The 15,802-nt window shown below is 35.1% G+C and overlaps 1 protein-coding gene across 4 annotated transcripts in view; it reads right to left on the bottom strand.

Annotated features, from left to right (window-relative positions):
- Fut8 (fucosyltransferase 8) overlaps positions 1 to 15,802 on the bottom strand; it is a 295,897-nt gene that overhangs the window by 116,329 nt on the left and 163,766 nt on the right. For all 4 annotated transcript variants that reach the window (XM_048798521.1, XM_015490234.2, XM_048798520.1 and 1 more), the window contains 2 exons: positions 2,992 to 3,107; positions 2,712 to 2,874 (listed from right to left, as the gene is read on the bottom strand). In XM_048798521.1, coding sequence (XP_048654478.1) covers positions 2,712 to 2,874; positions 2,992 to 3,107 — 279 coding nt within the window. The remainder of the gene's footprint in view (positions 1 to 2,711; positions 2,875 to 2,991; positions 3,108 to 15,802) is intronic.

Raw genomic sequence — 15,802 nt, 5'->3', positions numbered from 1 at the left:
GAGCATGGGAGGATTAGATGAATTCTAGATAGGGAAGAGGGGTGGGATGGAAAGGGAGGGGGCAGGGGATTAGGAAGGGTGGTGGAATGTGATGGACATCAGTATCCAAAGTACATGTATGAAGACTCGATTTGGGTGTCAACATACTTTATATACAGAGATATGAAAAAATGTGGTATATATGTGTAATAAAAATTGTAATGCAAAAAAAAGTACATGTGTAAAGGCAAAAAAAAAAAAAAAAATCAAAACCCATATTTTCCCCTATCAGTGAAGTCTCTGTGTGTGCTTCATAGAGAAATCTAAATAAGAAAACTAATAGACTTAACTTCTGACTTTTCAGAAAATAAACATTTTTGTCCAGAGACACCTTATAAACTATAATTTGGGCAAGTATAAAAATAAAGTGGGTAGGGCTGATGTTGTGGCTCAGTGTTAAAGCGCTTGCCTAGCATGTGTGAGGCATTGGGTTCAATCCCTAGCACCACATAAAAAATACTAAATAAAGGTTTTATGTTCATTTACAACTAAAAAAATTAAAATAAAAAAATGAAGTGGGTAAAAAATGTACTATAACTAATGTAAGATGAAAGTAAACGGGGAAACTGAATGTGGGCTAAGTAGGGTACTATTTTCTCATATGTCTGTAAATATAACACTGTTCTAAAAAAAAAAAGTCTACTAATAAAACATGAATAAATAAACATGAGGATTTTTGTGTTACTAAAAATCACCAGAGGGAAACATAAGTGTATTTTAATTTTAATTCTACTTAAGGATCTTAAAAATAGCTACTGTGAAGATATTTTCATATTTCACATTTGGTATATATTACAAACACTTTCTATTTGTACATTTATAACTTTAAAGGTTATTTCTCTAATATTTGGTTGTGTTGTTCATTTCTGAAGCTAAATTACTACTCTGTGAAGTTGTGTCTCAGATGCATTATAATTTCTGCTTAAGATAGCAAAAGAAACTAATTAGGGCACCTGTACTTTCCATATTGTCTTCATTGAAATGCTATTTAACATATACTAAATGTCAGTGCCAGGAATTCTAATACATTTGTAGCAGAATTACCTAACAAAAAAAATATAGCATTGGTTTACATTAATTTTTTCATCGGCCCATTTATTATATTCACTTTTCATTTGTACAAAATCATGAAGTACATGTACAAATTATATTTATAAAATGGGGTTTAAAAATTATTTTAATTTTAAAGAGACCTGAAAATCAAATTCAAGTAATTTAATTAAGTCATTTAAACATTCCATCAGTAGCCAATATTAAAAATTTCCTGTTATATACACATAGTCTACCCATATCAAATCGTCAATTCTGTATTTTCCTACAAAACTTCAGCAAACCACATAATCACCAACCCCAATTTATCAGGCACTTGGTGTCTAGTATCTGCTGTAGGATAGAGATATATTAAGAATTAGTCAATATTTGGTCTAATGGTCTAAATATGGCATGACGACAAGCTGGGCTAAAAATTTCACAGGGACTGCATAGTGTGGGGCCTCATAATTCAATGACCCTTGAAATCCATGTTATCGTATTTCTAAAGAATCATTAATGCTAAAATGATTCCAATAAGCTGACAGATTTTATTTGTACTTTCACTTAAATAGCAATTTTTCAAAATCATAATACTGTTGATGATGTTAATATATATGAATCCTTTGTTTGTATAGGGTAATCCTTTTCCTCTTCTCAGTGGTATGCTGTGCTAATATACCAATTTTTCTTTTATTGTTCATTAATGAGACAGTAATTGCCATCAGAATCCTACTGAGAACATAGGCTTTTCAATATAAGAGGCCAAAGGATAGTTTCCGTTGTATTTATAATGATTTTCAGATACATTTTGCTCTGCATGAAATACTACCACCAAAATATTTTCTTTTTTTGAAAGATTATAGGTATTCTGAACGTGAATATGTACATGGAAGTGTTCCTCTGGTGAGCAAATTCCCATGGAAAACAAAAGATATATTGCACATTATTTAGAAATGCATAAATAGTAGAAACAAACGTTAAGTGGGCAGATCTCAGTTTCTCTTTTTACTAACGACATGGAAGAGCAACTAACAGAATACTCCTTTTTATCCAAATCCTCTAAACCTACAAAAGGGACTATTTTAAAGAGTTCAGTGTTTGAATGAGAAGCATAACTGTAGTCTTAATATGAGCTGCAACGTACTACAGTGTAAAAATACACAGTCAGCTTCAAATATTGATCATACATGAAGGGCATTTATAGAAAGATTTTATTGTATTGTTGGTTGATACCACTACCTTCAGAGTTTTTATGGTATAAAGATTTCCAGAGCTGGGTGCAGTGGCGCACATCTGTAATCCTAACAATTCAGGAGGCTGAAGCAGGAGGATTGTGAGTTCAAACCCAGCCTCAGCAACAGCGAGGCACTAAGCAACTCAGTTAGACCCTATCTCTAAAATACTAAAAAGGGCTGGGGATGTGGCTCAGTGGTTGAATACCCCTGAGTCCAATCCCTGGTAGCCAAAAAGAAAAAAAAATATTTCTAGAAACACATTTTAAATAATATTTTCTGTCCTTTAAGACCTCATATACTCTACTGCTCTACCATTTAAGAGAGAAATTAACAAAAATTGCAGTCTCTTATTCTTAGACTACACTCTGCACTGTAGCCCTATCATAGGTATAGGAAGAAAAGTACCTTTCATGATGTCCTAAATCGGAAAGAAATTCATCTGCATGTCTTTGGAGTTCATTTCCTTCTAAATTTTTTAATTTCTTTAATTCACTCTGTAGAAAAAACCAGAGTTCTTTAGCTCCATTTTCAATTCTCCTTCTTAGTATTTCATGATCTTTTCCTAGACCTGCAGTCAAAGAATAAAAGGAATATCAGAATTTCCAAGATTTTGATAAAATTTTGATATTTTCAATTATTTGTACTAAAGCCAATGTACTGAGTGAGGGAATCACTTATTACTTACCATTTCTGGTTTGTTTCTTATAATTTTCAATCTGTTCTTTGGCTTTAACAAGCTGCTCTTCTAAAATATGTACCCTTCCTGTGGCTGGTCCCTGATCAATGGGGCCTTCTGGTATCCTATAGTTCAGGAAAGAAAATGTAAACATTTAGCTTTTAAATTATGTAACAAAATACATGCTGAAACATGTTTACTGGTAACTCTGCAAGTCTTTAAACATACCACAAAAAGGTACCAAATGAAAATTTCTCTTCAAAGGTGTACAATTAACCACAAAAGTGGCATGATAATGAGCAAAACCAGAAAATAATAATCTAGCTCATAGATCTGTGAACTTGGAGGAGTTAAGAAACTTCAGAGATATTTTGGAAAGACTTTCATACTATTATTTAGAGTGCCATCATCAGTGGCTAAGTGGTTAATAACAAAGGAGAGTGAAGTAAAGGCTTTAAGAGAATAAGGAAGCATATATCTGAATGTGTCTCTATGGTCATGTTCAAATATCAAATGCAAAGTAATTCTAAATAATCTGTGTATCAGGCCATGTACATATATATTTCAATTCATGAATTCAAGATTTAGATTACAAAACATTGGGGTTTTTAAAAAAAAATTTTTATTTTTTTTGGTTGTAGATGAACACAATATCTTTATTTTTATTTAATTATTTTATGTGATACTGAGGATTGAACCCAGGGCCTCATGCATGTGAGGCAAGCACTGTTCTATTCTTGTCTTTCACTTTCAACTCACTTTCAACTCCAGCCCCAAAACATTGGTTTTATAAGGAAGTGAAAGACAAGGATAGAAGATGAAATATATTAGGAAAAACTAAAGTTTAATGTCCTATTTGCTTCCAATCTACAACAAAAAATACTGGTCAATAATATAAAATGTTGGAACATGGTAGAACAACTACAAGATCTTTTATCAACCTATCTCCACTTTTTTTTTTAAACAAACCATGCCTATTTCTAACATGTTTTGCTTTTTATCTTTTGGCAAGATTTTGTACTCCATTTTGGCATAAATAAGCAAGTAAAAACAATGGTCTCCAAAAGATATCTGTAGCTTAATCTCTAAAACCTGTGAATGTTACCTTATATGGAATAAGAAACTTTGAATACATGACTAAGGATCCTGAGTCAGAAGACTGCCTCATGGGGGCTACAAAGTAATGGCAAGTGTCCATATATGAATGAAGTACAGAAAAATTTTACTACAAAATAGAAAAAGATCATGTGACTGCTAGCTTTGAAGATAGAGAAAGGACCATGAGCAAAGAATACAATGAATGGCAGGTGCCATGCACCCCTGTAATCCCAGCAACTTGGGAGGCTGAGGCAGGAGGGTCACAAGTTTACCTCACCAATTTAGGGAGAAACTGTCTCAAAATAAAAAGGGCTGGGGATGCAGCTCAGCAGTAGAGTGCCTCTAGGTTGAATTCCCAGAGACACAGACACACAGAGAAATTCAAAGAATGCATTCTTTCCTATAGCTTCCCTAGGAAATGCAGTCCTCTTGACAGCTTCACACTCAGTGAAACTCATTTCAGATGTCTAGCCTCCAAAACTGTTTAGAGAATAAATTTCTATTGCTTTAAACTGTTGTAAAAAATATGGCCGATTTTTAACTCAACGTCTAATTAAATGAGTAAATGTCTATAAAAGTACCCATAGTGTCTAGCAATAAATTTCATGAAGGCTACTGTTATGATGGGTTATAATATCAAAAAATCTGGGACATCTAATTCTTACCATCAAAATTTGTTTAAGGGAACTTGATTTTTAAATTTAGTCAGAACTTAAATGCAAATGTCAACATAGTCCTTTGATGTGAAGAAATGATGATTTTCTTAGAGCTTTTCTAACATTTAAGTATCATGGGAGCCAAATTAACTTTTAATTACCTATGCTACTTCAGAATAGATGTTTAGTAAAGAGGCTATTGTAATAGTTAAACCAGAGAATGATAATTACCTGTGAAATTGTATGTATTAACTCTGAACAGGGGCATTAAAAATAACCATCCTCCAATCAGAGTGTCTGAAGTTACAAAATGTGAATGAAAACCCTTCATTTGTACATAAAATTAGGAGCACAATTATCCAATTATAAGCACACACACAAACACACACATATATATACACACACATGTATATGCACATTCACAAACGAGGTATGTACTGATATACAGTTTTTAAAACAAATGGTTTTTAAAAAACTTGACTCTTTATTTTTCAGAATTAAGATAGCTAGTTTTTAGGAAAACAATCTAAAAATAAAATGTCCACCCTTTTAGGATTTATTGTGGTAACAACAGAACATATAACAGGGATGTTCTTTTTTGGAATAATTTAGTGATAGAAAACTCAGACAATAAAAAGAGCATGTCTATATTCTCTTTTTATTTCTTCAAATATTTATGGAATAATATCAGGGGCAAAACAGGCATGGAAAAAATCACAAATGGGGGCTGGGGTTGTGGTTCAGCAGTAGCTTTCCTCTTGTCTCTGGGAAAAGTACTTAGAATCTCTTTAGTAAGTATGTTTTGGCCTATTAAACACAACTTAGAACATTCTAAAGCTTTTTCAGTCTGTATCTCTAAACTTTCAAAATTCCTCAATAAAATCAGTAAGAGTATAAGTTATAGGTTATAGATTAGTTAAAAAATACAGATTATAGATATAAGATTTTGATAAGTGAGACAGGACAATTATAAAGCAAGAACTGTCACAGAGAGGCCTAAGACTCCACCTTGCTGCCTTCTATAAAAACTGTTACAAGAGCTGTTTCTGAGAAAATTAAATGAAAGCTGTCTTCTTATAAAAATTTTATTTTCCTGTACTTTGTACCCCACAGAATGTAATCAACTCAGGATATAATGGTAGTCGTGGTGAGCTACATCGTGGGTTTGAGTACATTTATGGGACTATACAACTTTAAAATAGATTATCGCTGAGCAGGGGCGATATTTTATTTTAACTCGCCATCTCAGAGGTTCAGTACATGATGGGTCAACTATATACTCAGAACCCCAAATCAGGCAGAATATCATGGCAGAATGGTGTGGTGAAAGAAAGCTGTTCAGTTCATGACAGCCAGGAAGCAAAGTGAGAAAGAGTAAGGGGCCAGGGACAAAATGTGAACCCCAGAAACATGTCCCCTTGGTGACCCATAGGTTACAAGTTTGCCTTGAGCCTCAGGTGAGACTTTTGGACTTGGATTTTGGGGCAAGCTGGAATTGTTAAGACTGTGGGAACTCTTGCAAATGGACTGAATGTGTTTTTCACTGTGAAACAGGCATGCGTTTTTAGAGGCCAGGGGCAGAATGAATGGTTAGGATATGAGGTTCCCCAGAAGCTCATGTGTGAGCCAATGCAAGAATGTTCAGAGGTAAATTATTAGATTCTAAGAGTTATAACCTAATCAGTGGATTAATCCACTTGAATGGATCAACTAGGTAGTGATTATAGGCTGGAGGAGGAGTGTGGCTGGAGAAAGTAGGTCACTAGGGGACATGCTTCTAGGGTTCATATTTTGTCCCTGGCACCTTACTCTTTCTCACTTTACTTCCTGGCTGTCATAAACTGAACAGCTTTCTTCTACCACATCATTCTGCCATGATATTCTGCCTGATTTGGGGTTCAGACTATATAGTTGGCCCATCATGGACTAAACCTCTGAGAAGGTGAGTCAAAATAAAAATTTCCTCTTCTAAGTTGTTTTTGTTGAGTCTTTTGGTCACAGTGATGCAAAGCTGACTAGCACACTTGGTGAAAATACTGGCCCTGTTATCAAGTTACTCTTCTTTTAAACACTATAGGGTTTTCTACACTACAATATTTCTCAACAATAAAAGCTAATTTTCTTCAAGAATCTCTGGTGAGACTTTTATCTCTGGGCATTGGATATTACAGCAGATTACCAGTTTATTTACTAAGAGGACATGATAAAATAAACTACTGCAAATCTTGAAGACCATAGAATATTTCTGAATGTCTGGTCCAGGACCCGGCCCTAAAGTTCTAAGTATAAGCATCCTGCAATACAGTTACAAGGCCTTTATATGATGCAGGCAGTATGTCAAGTGGCTTATCATCCATAACCAGTCATTTCCTAGCATGAGTAAGAATTTAGAATACTGTCAAAAATATTCAAGCACATCAAAAAGAAACTAAATTTCCAAGAGAAATATTTGTTTCCTTTCAAGCACACCTTCAATTTTTGAGAAATGCTTTAAAGGTCAAGATGAAATAAAGTTGAACCACTACTAAAACTGCACTTGGAGAAGAAGAGGGAAAACAAATACTAGCAAATAATTTGGGTTGTTTTCTTCTCTCTCTTCTTAATTTCTTTTTACAGAAATGATTATCTTACTTATATCCTGATCCTAGAGTAGACACTATATTCTGACACCACTTTTTTTTTAATTTTTATTTTTACTTTTATGCTGATGACTGAGTCTGATTTTGCTTATTTCTCACTGATAGGCTAGAAAACTGAGCTAGGCAAAAAAAAAAAAGTTAAGTGGTTTGTTACAAATTTTGTTCCAGAAACCACTAAAATATTTGCAAATTTTTATTTAACTTCTAAATAAACATATCTTCAAATAATATTTCCATGTTTGGAATAGTAAATGTATTACTATGGAAATCTAATATTTTTTCTCCACAATTCAATGATGAAAATAAAGTAAGTTGAATTGAAGAAATGAAGGTAACTCCCTATCAAAAAGGAGAAACACCTATGATTCTGGCAAAATTTGACTTTGAAAATATTAATCTCATCCTCTTCAAATTCTTTCCATGTTGTTGACTTAAATTGACCATCTCTATTTTCATCCCTGTTTTCATTTTAATGCAGCTTTAGAAATCCATATTTGAGATCAGAGTATTCAATGAATTACATGGTTCAATTTATTTTATGGAAAAAGTTTCCTAGCTCTCTAGAATCAACCACTTCTTAACATATAAAAGCTAATATAATACAATATTTATTTCTCCCTAATGAGTTCATCACCATTGCATTTCCTATATTAACAGATGAGTGCAGTTTCTGCATGGACTATTCTAAAAAAATAGTGTTCTGATTTGTTTCTGTTGCTATTAGTTGTGTGCAGTATAATAAAGCTTTGAGATTATTCAAGTAATGATTAACTAAAAAAGAGAAGGAAGAAAAGCAAGCAAGTACTCAAAGCTAAATTAGTCTAGATTTAAATAGATGCATTCATATATTATTTTCTCCACAAAACAAGGATATATACAAGATATATACCCAGACACATCTAAAAGCTGCAACATGTACATTTATGTACATTTATATTCACAGTAGAACACTTTAAAACAAGTTGATAGATTAAAAATATTAGAGTCATGGAAATCTAAGGGTATGACATGTTAATGTGGCTGAATATTTATCACACAAAACCACTGGTTTTCAAAGGGCTTAAGTTTATAAATCACGTGCTTTTTCTTCTACTTATTTTGGTTTGTTCTTGAGTCAATGATGAAAATAATAACTATTATCATGTATAGTACTACCATTATATTCAAGGCCTATGTTTATCATTTAATATGTATTATTTCATTCAAAAACAACTTTAAGATTCCAAATCTACTTAGTGTATAGTCAAAGCTGGAATCCAGACTTTTATTATTCTTGCTTCCTGTTAGTAGAATAAATTAAAACACATTAAGAATATTCATTGTGAGATGAATGAATTAACCCAATGGTAGCCTAATTTAGTTTTCTATACTGGTGACAGGTGCTAGAGCCAAATATCCTGTCTTTTTAAGACAGGGGTTCAGAATTCCTAGGCATCCAGAGAAAAATTGTGTTATGCTATCCTGGACTTTATCCCACTCACATCAAGCCACTCTGAGATATGTATCATCCTTAACAGTGTGGATAAGTCAGAGAATCCATCATCACCACTGAAAAAAATCATTCAAATTGCTGGAAAAGCACATTATCTAGAACACCAGTATAGAAATTATTTTCTTTTTTTCAGTACTAAGGATCAAACCCAAGTGGGGTAGGGAAGGGAAGCGTGGAAGGAATAGACAAACTCTAAATAGGGCAGAGGGGTGGGAGGGGATGGGAGGGAGCATGGGGTTAGAAATGATGGTGGAATGTGATGGACATTATTATCCAAAGTACATTTTAAAGACATGAATTGGTGTGAATATACTTTGTATACAACCAGAGATTTAAAAAAAAAAAATTGTGCTCTATATGTGGAATAAGAATTGTAATGCATTCTGCTGTCATATAGAAATTTAAAAAATTAATAGTAATAATAAGGATCAAACCCAAAGCCTTGCACATGCTAGGCAAGCACTCTACCACTGAGTTATAAATCTCTGGCCCTAAAACTATAGGAGCTAGAGGAAGAGAGATCTTGATAAGAGTTTTAACATATATTAGCTGTGTGACTTTGGGCAAGTTACTAAACATTTCCCAGCCACTATTTCCTCATCTAGACGATGAAAATAACAATAGTACTACAATTTTATTTTGAGGAATAAATTCTCCAAAATAGTAAGAGCTCAATAAATGTTACCTATTAACATTTTTATTGTGTGCTTTTGTGGAATAGCACAAAACACTGTGAAATATATCCTACCTCCCACTATTTTTCTAAAGAACATAAGGAATGTGACAACAGCTTCCTGGTATTATACTGCTGAGGTAAACTCAGTCACTGATCTTAAAAAAAAAAATTCTACATATCACAGTAAGTGTTTAGATAGGTCCTCCCTAGAAAACACAAAGGACTATAATGTATAGCAAAAACAATAATAAATTTTTAAAGATTTTTTTAAAAAAGGAATACCTTACATTATCAACATCTTATATAGTTGATATTTTTTAGGTTTGATATTTGTGTATTTGGTTTTTTATTATGCTACTTGGAGATGTCAGGTGAAAACTAACAAAATGTAGTAACTTCTCTAGCTGTGATGAAAACCTACACCACCACCTGTATTAGTTCTGAGATGTCCTGCAGGCCTGTTTCTCAGTGTCCTAATGCAAAGCAACCTGGTTCCCTTTCAAATGTGCTACTCCTCTTAATAAGGAGCTATATCTTTTTTTAAAAACTCTTCATTTTCCTTATATAAAAAATAATTCACTTTAATTATAAAGCATTTGGGAAAATTCCAGGAAAGTGTAAAGAATAAGATGAAAATTATCAATGTTCAAACATTTTATAATTAAGAATGTAATGGATATTCTTACCTATTTCTTCTATTTATATAGATTCTATTTTTGTTTTTGCAAAATGACATAATTCTATTAATATGTATTTGTATTGCATTTTTAATCACTATATCAACTGTCAGTCTATGAGCTTATTTATATGTCTGTGTAGTCCATGTTTTACGATAATCCACATCACAAGTTAGGATAATACTACCTACTGTTATAAATAACTATATTATCAAATCTCAAAAAAAAAAAAAAAAAGTTCCAGATGTGAACAACAATATGTCAGTTTTAAATAGCACACCATTCCAAGCAGCATGATGAAATCTCACTCAGTTCTGCTATGTCCCACCTGGGTCATGAATCTTTGTCCAGTGTATGTATACTGTATAAGGTAATAGCCCTGTGTCACTTAGTAGCTGCTTGTCATGTAATTGTATTCAAGTAAGAAGGTCAGCCCCCCCCCCCAAAAAAAAATAAAAAACAATAAAAATTTTAAAAAATAAATAACAATTTTTTAAAAAAATAATAAGGAGCTGTTCCACCAAGGAGCTTTTTCCCTAATCCTCCCCCAGCCAGGTTGAATTTCCCAAATCTCTCCTCTCTGCTTCCCTTCGCTGTCAAATCATGATGAAAGGAGCAAAAAGTACTCACACACTCCTTTTACATTTTGTTTAGAAAGTTCTTCCACTAGTCTATCACTTTTAAATTCCACCTTCCACAGTCTTTAGGCAAGTTCTTTACTACTTCCTAAGTACGATGGCCTTTTCTCCAATTTCCAACAGAATCTTCATTTCTATCTGAGACTTGTTCCCCACTTCTATTACCTTCTTGCTCCTTACTAGAATCACCGGTGAGGCTAAGGAATGTGATGGCTTCCTGGATAGAGACAATCTGAATCTTTTCCTGCTCTCCACCTTCCATAACAAATCCAGACAAAGTTATCAAAAACAACAGAGGTAGAGAGAAATAATGTTTAAGAAATAAAAAGAAAGAACTGGGATTTCGGGAGCTTTCCTCCCTAATCAATTTAGAGAACCAGATTCCTTAAAGTATCAATGATATACTCTTAAATAACAGTTGACAACAACAAGTGAGGGCAATCAGATTTTCTTCTTGACAAAAACAACATTTAATCCTTTAAAGTGATCCAGAAATCTAATTCAAAACAAAACTAGAGGGGCTGGAGTTGTGGCTCTCACCTAGTATGTGTGAGGCGCTGCTGGGTTCAATCCTCAGCACCACATAAAAATAAATAACTAAAATAAAGTATTGTGTCCAACTACAACTTTATATATATACTGAGAGAGAGAGAGAGAGAGAGAGAGATAATTCTAATGACCATCCAAATTCTGAATCATTGATTCTCAATCTAATGTTAAAGAATACTAAAAAAATAGGAACAGGTTAAGGTAATACTTCTAAATTAAATATATAATACACTGGTGTTTCATGATGCCTATCCTCTTTAGATGAATGTAGCTGAGAGTCATAAAACCAGTAAAATGATCTTCTGAATAGTAGATCTGAGACATTAAATCTCAGCCATGGAGCATATTTCATGAACGCCAACAAAACCAGTAAAGAGCAGACAACACTAAAGAAGCTGAGACTGGCAGGTTCTCTGGCTAACTAAATCTGCATATGTATATTTTTGCCTTTTGTCCCAATTTGTCTCCTCTTATAAAACTGTCTTTGCTCTTCAGTTCTCTGAATTGGTGATTTGAGACAAAGTCTCTCTACTTGTCTTTATAGTTGACTTTGAATAAACCTATTTTCCTGCCAATTTAAACCCATAATATTTGTGGAATATGATGAGCAGTAATGCCTAGCCTCTTGCCCCCACATAGTAACAAAGCATATCCACAAGTAATAATTTTCCACTTGGAGATCAGCTACCATGTATAATTCAACTCCATGAACAAACTTTGGTGCCATTTAAGTGCTGATATATGGTAAGTGCTCAAGAAACATCTACCAAATGAATGATGCTTTCAAGAATGCCTCAATAACAGTAGCTTTCCAATAAGTAAAAAGAGTGTTTCCCACAAAAGATAGAAATACATGAAATGCATCAATCCCAATGCTGAGGATACACTCTGGTTTAGTTTCAATAAATCAATAGATAGAAAATCCAAAGGGATTATTTGTATCCTAGAGGATAAACTGTCCAGTTCTAAAATGAAATGTCCTTTAATTTTAAAACGAAATTATGAGACAGAAAGAATTACATTCCTTAAATGCAAGCCCAATATCACATCCTCTACTAGAGTCCTTGTTTGCTTTTCACCAAAAGGTGCTGTCTCTCCCAAGCCCTTGATAATTAAGAAAGATTTCACAGAGAACACAATTCCCCTGTAAATGTCATTGCTTGAATGAAGGGAAAAAATAGGTCATAGGTAAGCTTTTCCTCAATCCATAAATATTGCTGCCATTCTTTTATCCATAAATTACAAATGTGTACTTTATTTCAATTCATATTCTTACAATGTTTTCCTGAACTACTTTCCAACAGAAAAAAACTATAGCACAAAATACAAAGTGAAAGCCATCCAAAGGGATTCAATGACTATTCTAAAAATGAAGCTGGTTCCAAAAAAAAAAAAAGTGTAAAAAAATTTTTTTAAAAAGTTGCAAAAGTACAAAATTGCAGAAAGGCCTTAATAATTATTTCCTCAGTTAATAAGCAAATAGAAGCTTTCTGAAGAACTAGGTGAGATCTGGAAGCAATGACCTTTTGTTCATTCCCAGTTTTTGTTTTTTTTTTTTTAAACATCATCTTGCTATACATTTTAGACCTTTTTAATTATAACCAACTCACACAAAGATACACAAAAAGCCTGCTTTAACAGTGCATACTTCTCACGGTTTATGTGCTAGAATAAGTCTTAAAGAAAACAACTAATTTTCAGCTGAGATATTATAGTGTAGCTTATCTGAGAGATTTAAGACCAAAATAAAGACTCTCTTCAGTACCCCTTAATGTTACCAATGAAAAAAAATGACCTGTTTGCAACATCACAATCATAACACAATTTAACCTTTAATAGCTTAACTGCCTTTCATCTAACAGTATTAAGCTGCTTTGCCAATGATAATCAAGTTATACAAAATCCCAGTGAGGTAAGTATTATCAACAATTGAAAGTTAATCCTTCTGGATTTTTGGGGTATGTACAGGCTGCAATGTAACATAGTTGTTAGAACAAGGGAGTTTAAGTTCAAAGATACAATGTATTACAAGCTCTCAGAAGAAGAATCTCATGCACCTTTCATGTTCTTAAAAACTACAGTCTAGGCCTGGGGTTGTGGCAGAGCTCATGCCTAGCATATATATATAAAGGAAAAAAAAACCTTCAATCTAAACCTGAAGTGAATATCAACGGTTTTTTTCTTTCATTGAAAATAATAACTAACAATTGGCCCAGAAAAAGCCATCTATCATTAATACCAAGTCCAAGGGTAAATTCTTTTCATGTTAAAATAGAAAAATTTTAAATTAGCTCTACATTCATTTAAGTAACTTTAATGTATTCACACAGCCATTCTCAGGAGAGAACAACTGACCTTTTGTATAAAATTTTGTTTGTTTCTGAAGTGTTACAGAGCTGGGCCTTCTGAGAAACTGAGGCAGCACAAAGGACCCCCCCTTTTCAAACTCGACTCTTGTGATCAAGTCAGAAAGATTTTAGACATGTAACTCAGAGAAGTAGGCATGAGTTTATTGAAAGGATAAGAAAAAGGAAAGGGGACACTCTCAAGGGAGGGAGCGGGTCCTCTCAGAGAAGAGAGGGACAATGTGCCTCTCCTACACTCCAATTATATTGGGGATCCCAGACAAGTTTCCAGAGAGTCTAGCCCAGGTCTACCTCTTGACTTTTAACTGACAGCAAGATGACATCACAATTTCAGGTCCCCACTGTCATAGCAACTTTAGGTCACCTTGGCCCATGCTAACCAGTTCTAATTGGATTCTTTTTTTTTAACCCATTGGAATTAAAATTCAAAATTTTAATTGTATTCTTTGTTGACTACCTTTGTTTTAATGTTTAACAGAAAAAAAAATTATTCTAGGTCCAATTTTTTTTTACTCAACATTTAAATTCCGAATAATATAGAATTAATCCAAATCATATAGCAAAGAATTCTGAAAAGTGAATGCACAATGAGTCACATGATCTTTAATAATCTGCACAGTACCATCTTGCATATTGATTTCTTTTATGCTATAAATTGGATTCTTTTTTTTTTTAATTTTTTATTGTGGGTTGTTCAAAACATTACAAATTTCTTGACATATCATATTCCACACTTTGATTCAAGTGGGTTATGAACTCCCACCTTCACCCCATACACAGATTGCAGAATCACATCAGTTACACATCCATTGATTTACATATTGCCATACTAGTGTCTGTTGTGCTCCGCTGCCTTTCCCATCCTCCACCCATCCCCCCCATCCCCACCTCTTTCCTCCTCCTCCTCCTCTCCCTCCCTGTCTTCATCCCCCTCCTCCCCGTCCTCACCAGCCCAACTATCACTCTCAAGATTTTTTCCTAGCCCCTTTTTATCCTACTTTTTGATCATTTTTTTGATCAGCACATATTAGAAAAAGAAGAGCCAGACCCCAAATAAAATTAGAAACCACAGTGCCCAAAACGCCCACGGGAGCCCCAGCCAGCAGCCTCGATGGAGAGGGTGATGCCACAGCACCCTGCACCCCTTCCCCACGGCCGAGCCCTCCAGAGCGCCTGTAGCGCAGTCTCAGAAAGGGACGGAAAGGCCCAGAACAGTGTTGGCTGCAGAGGCCACCTGGGAGGGTGGGGCCATGTGCCACCTGGAACCCAGCAAGAACAGGTGAGGAGACCTGGAAAGAGGGAGGCTCTGCTGTGAAGCCAAGAGCCCTCTGGTTGCCTGGAGGGAGAAGGGAGCAGTGGGCAGAGAAAGAAGAGGCGGTCTACCGCCAGGGAGAGAGACAAGGGGACTAGAAGTCCAGGTCACGTGGTAGCTGGGAGAAGGGACAAACCTACTGGAACCAGGCAGCCCCCCCACCATTGGTCAGGTCCCTGCCTTGCAAAGTCCTGCTCCTTCCCTCCCAGAAACTCCCCAGCACGGGGGAATGAGTTTACGGGCCTCTCACAGCCTGGCTCCTAGGAGAGGGGATTAAGGATATGGCAGAGCCTCCCTGCCCTCTGGACAGTCCTGCCATCTTAGGTGGGCAGACAAGTCCCAGGGTGTCCTACAGAAAGGAAGATCGTGGGAGCTACCTCTGCTCCACATCAAGAATGGCGATCACTGGGCCCAGGGGCCTGGCACACTCCTATAGTCCCAGCAGCTTGGGAGGCTGAGGCAGGAGGATCGCACATTCAAGGACAGCCAGGGCCATTTAGCAAGACCTGGTTTCAAAATAAAATATAAAAGGGGTTGGGGACGTGGCTGTTAGTAGAGCACTTGCCGAGCATGTGTGAGGCCTGGGTTTCATCCTTAGCAAGACAAAATAAGAAAAGAAAAAGAGTGGAGGAGGCTCCCCTGCACAGGGCTCACCTGAGCCCTCCCGTCACCTCAGAGGCTCCCCTCTGGATCTTTGGGTATGAAGAATGCAAAGGA

The sequence above is a fragment of the Marmota marmota genome, unplaced genomic scaffold (assembly GCF_001458135.2).
Source record: "Marmota marmota marmota unplaced genomic scaffold, marMar, whole genome shotgun sequence".
NCBI classification, from domain to species: domain Eukaryota; kingdom Metazoa; phylum Chordata; class Mammalia; order Rodentia; family Sciuridae; genus Marmota; species Marmota marmota.
The sequence above is the reverse complement of the archived record's forward strand: the minus strand, read 5'-3'. Positions and strand labels throughout refer to the sequence as shown.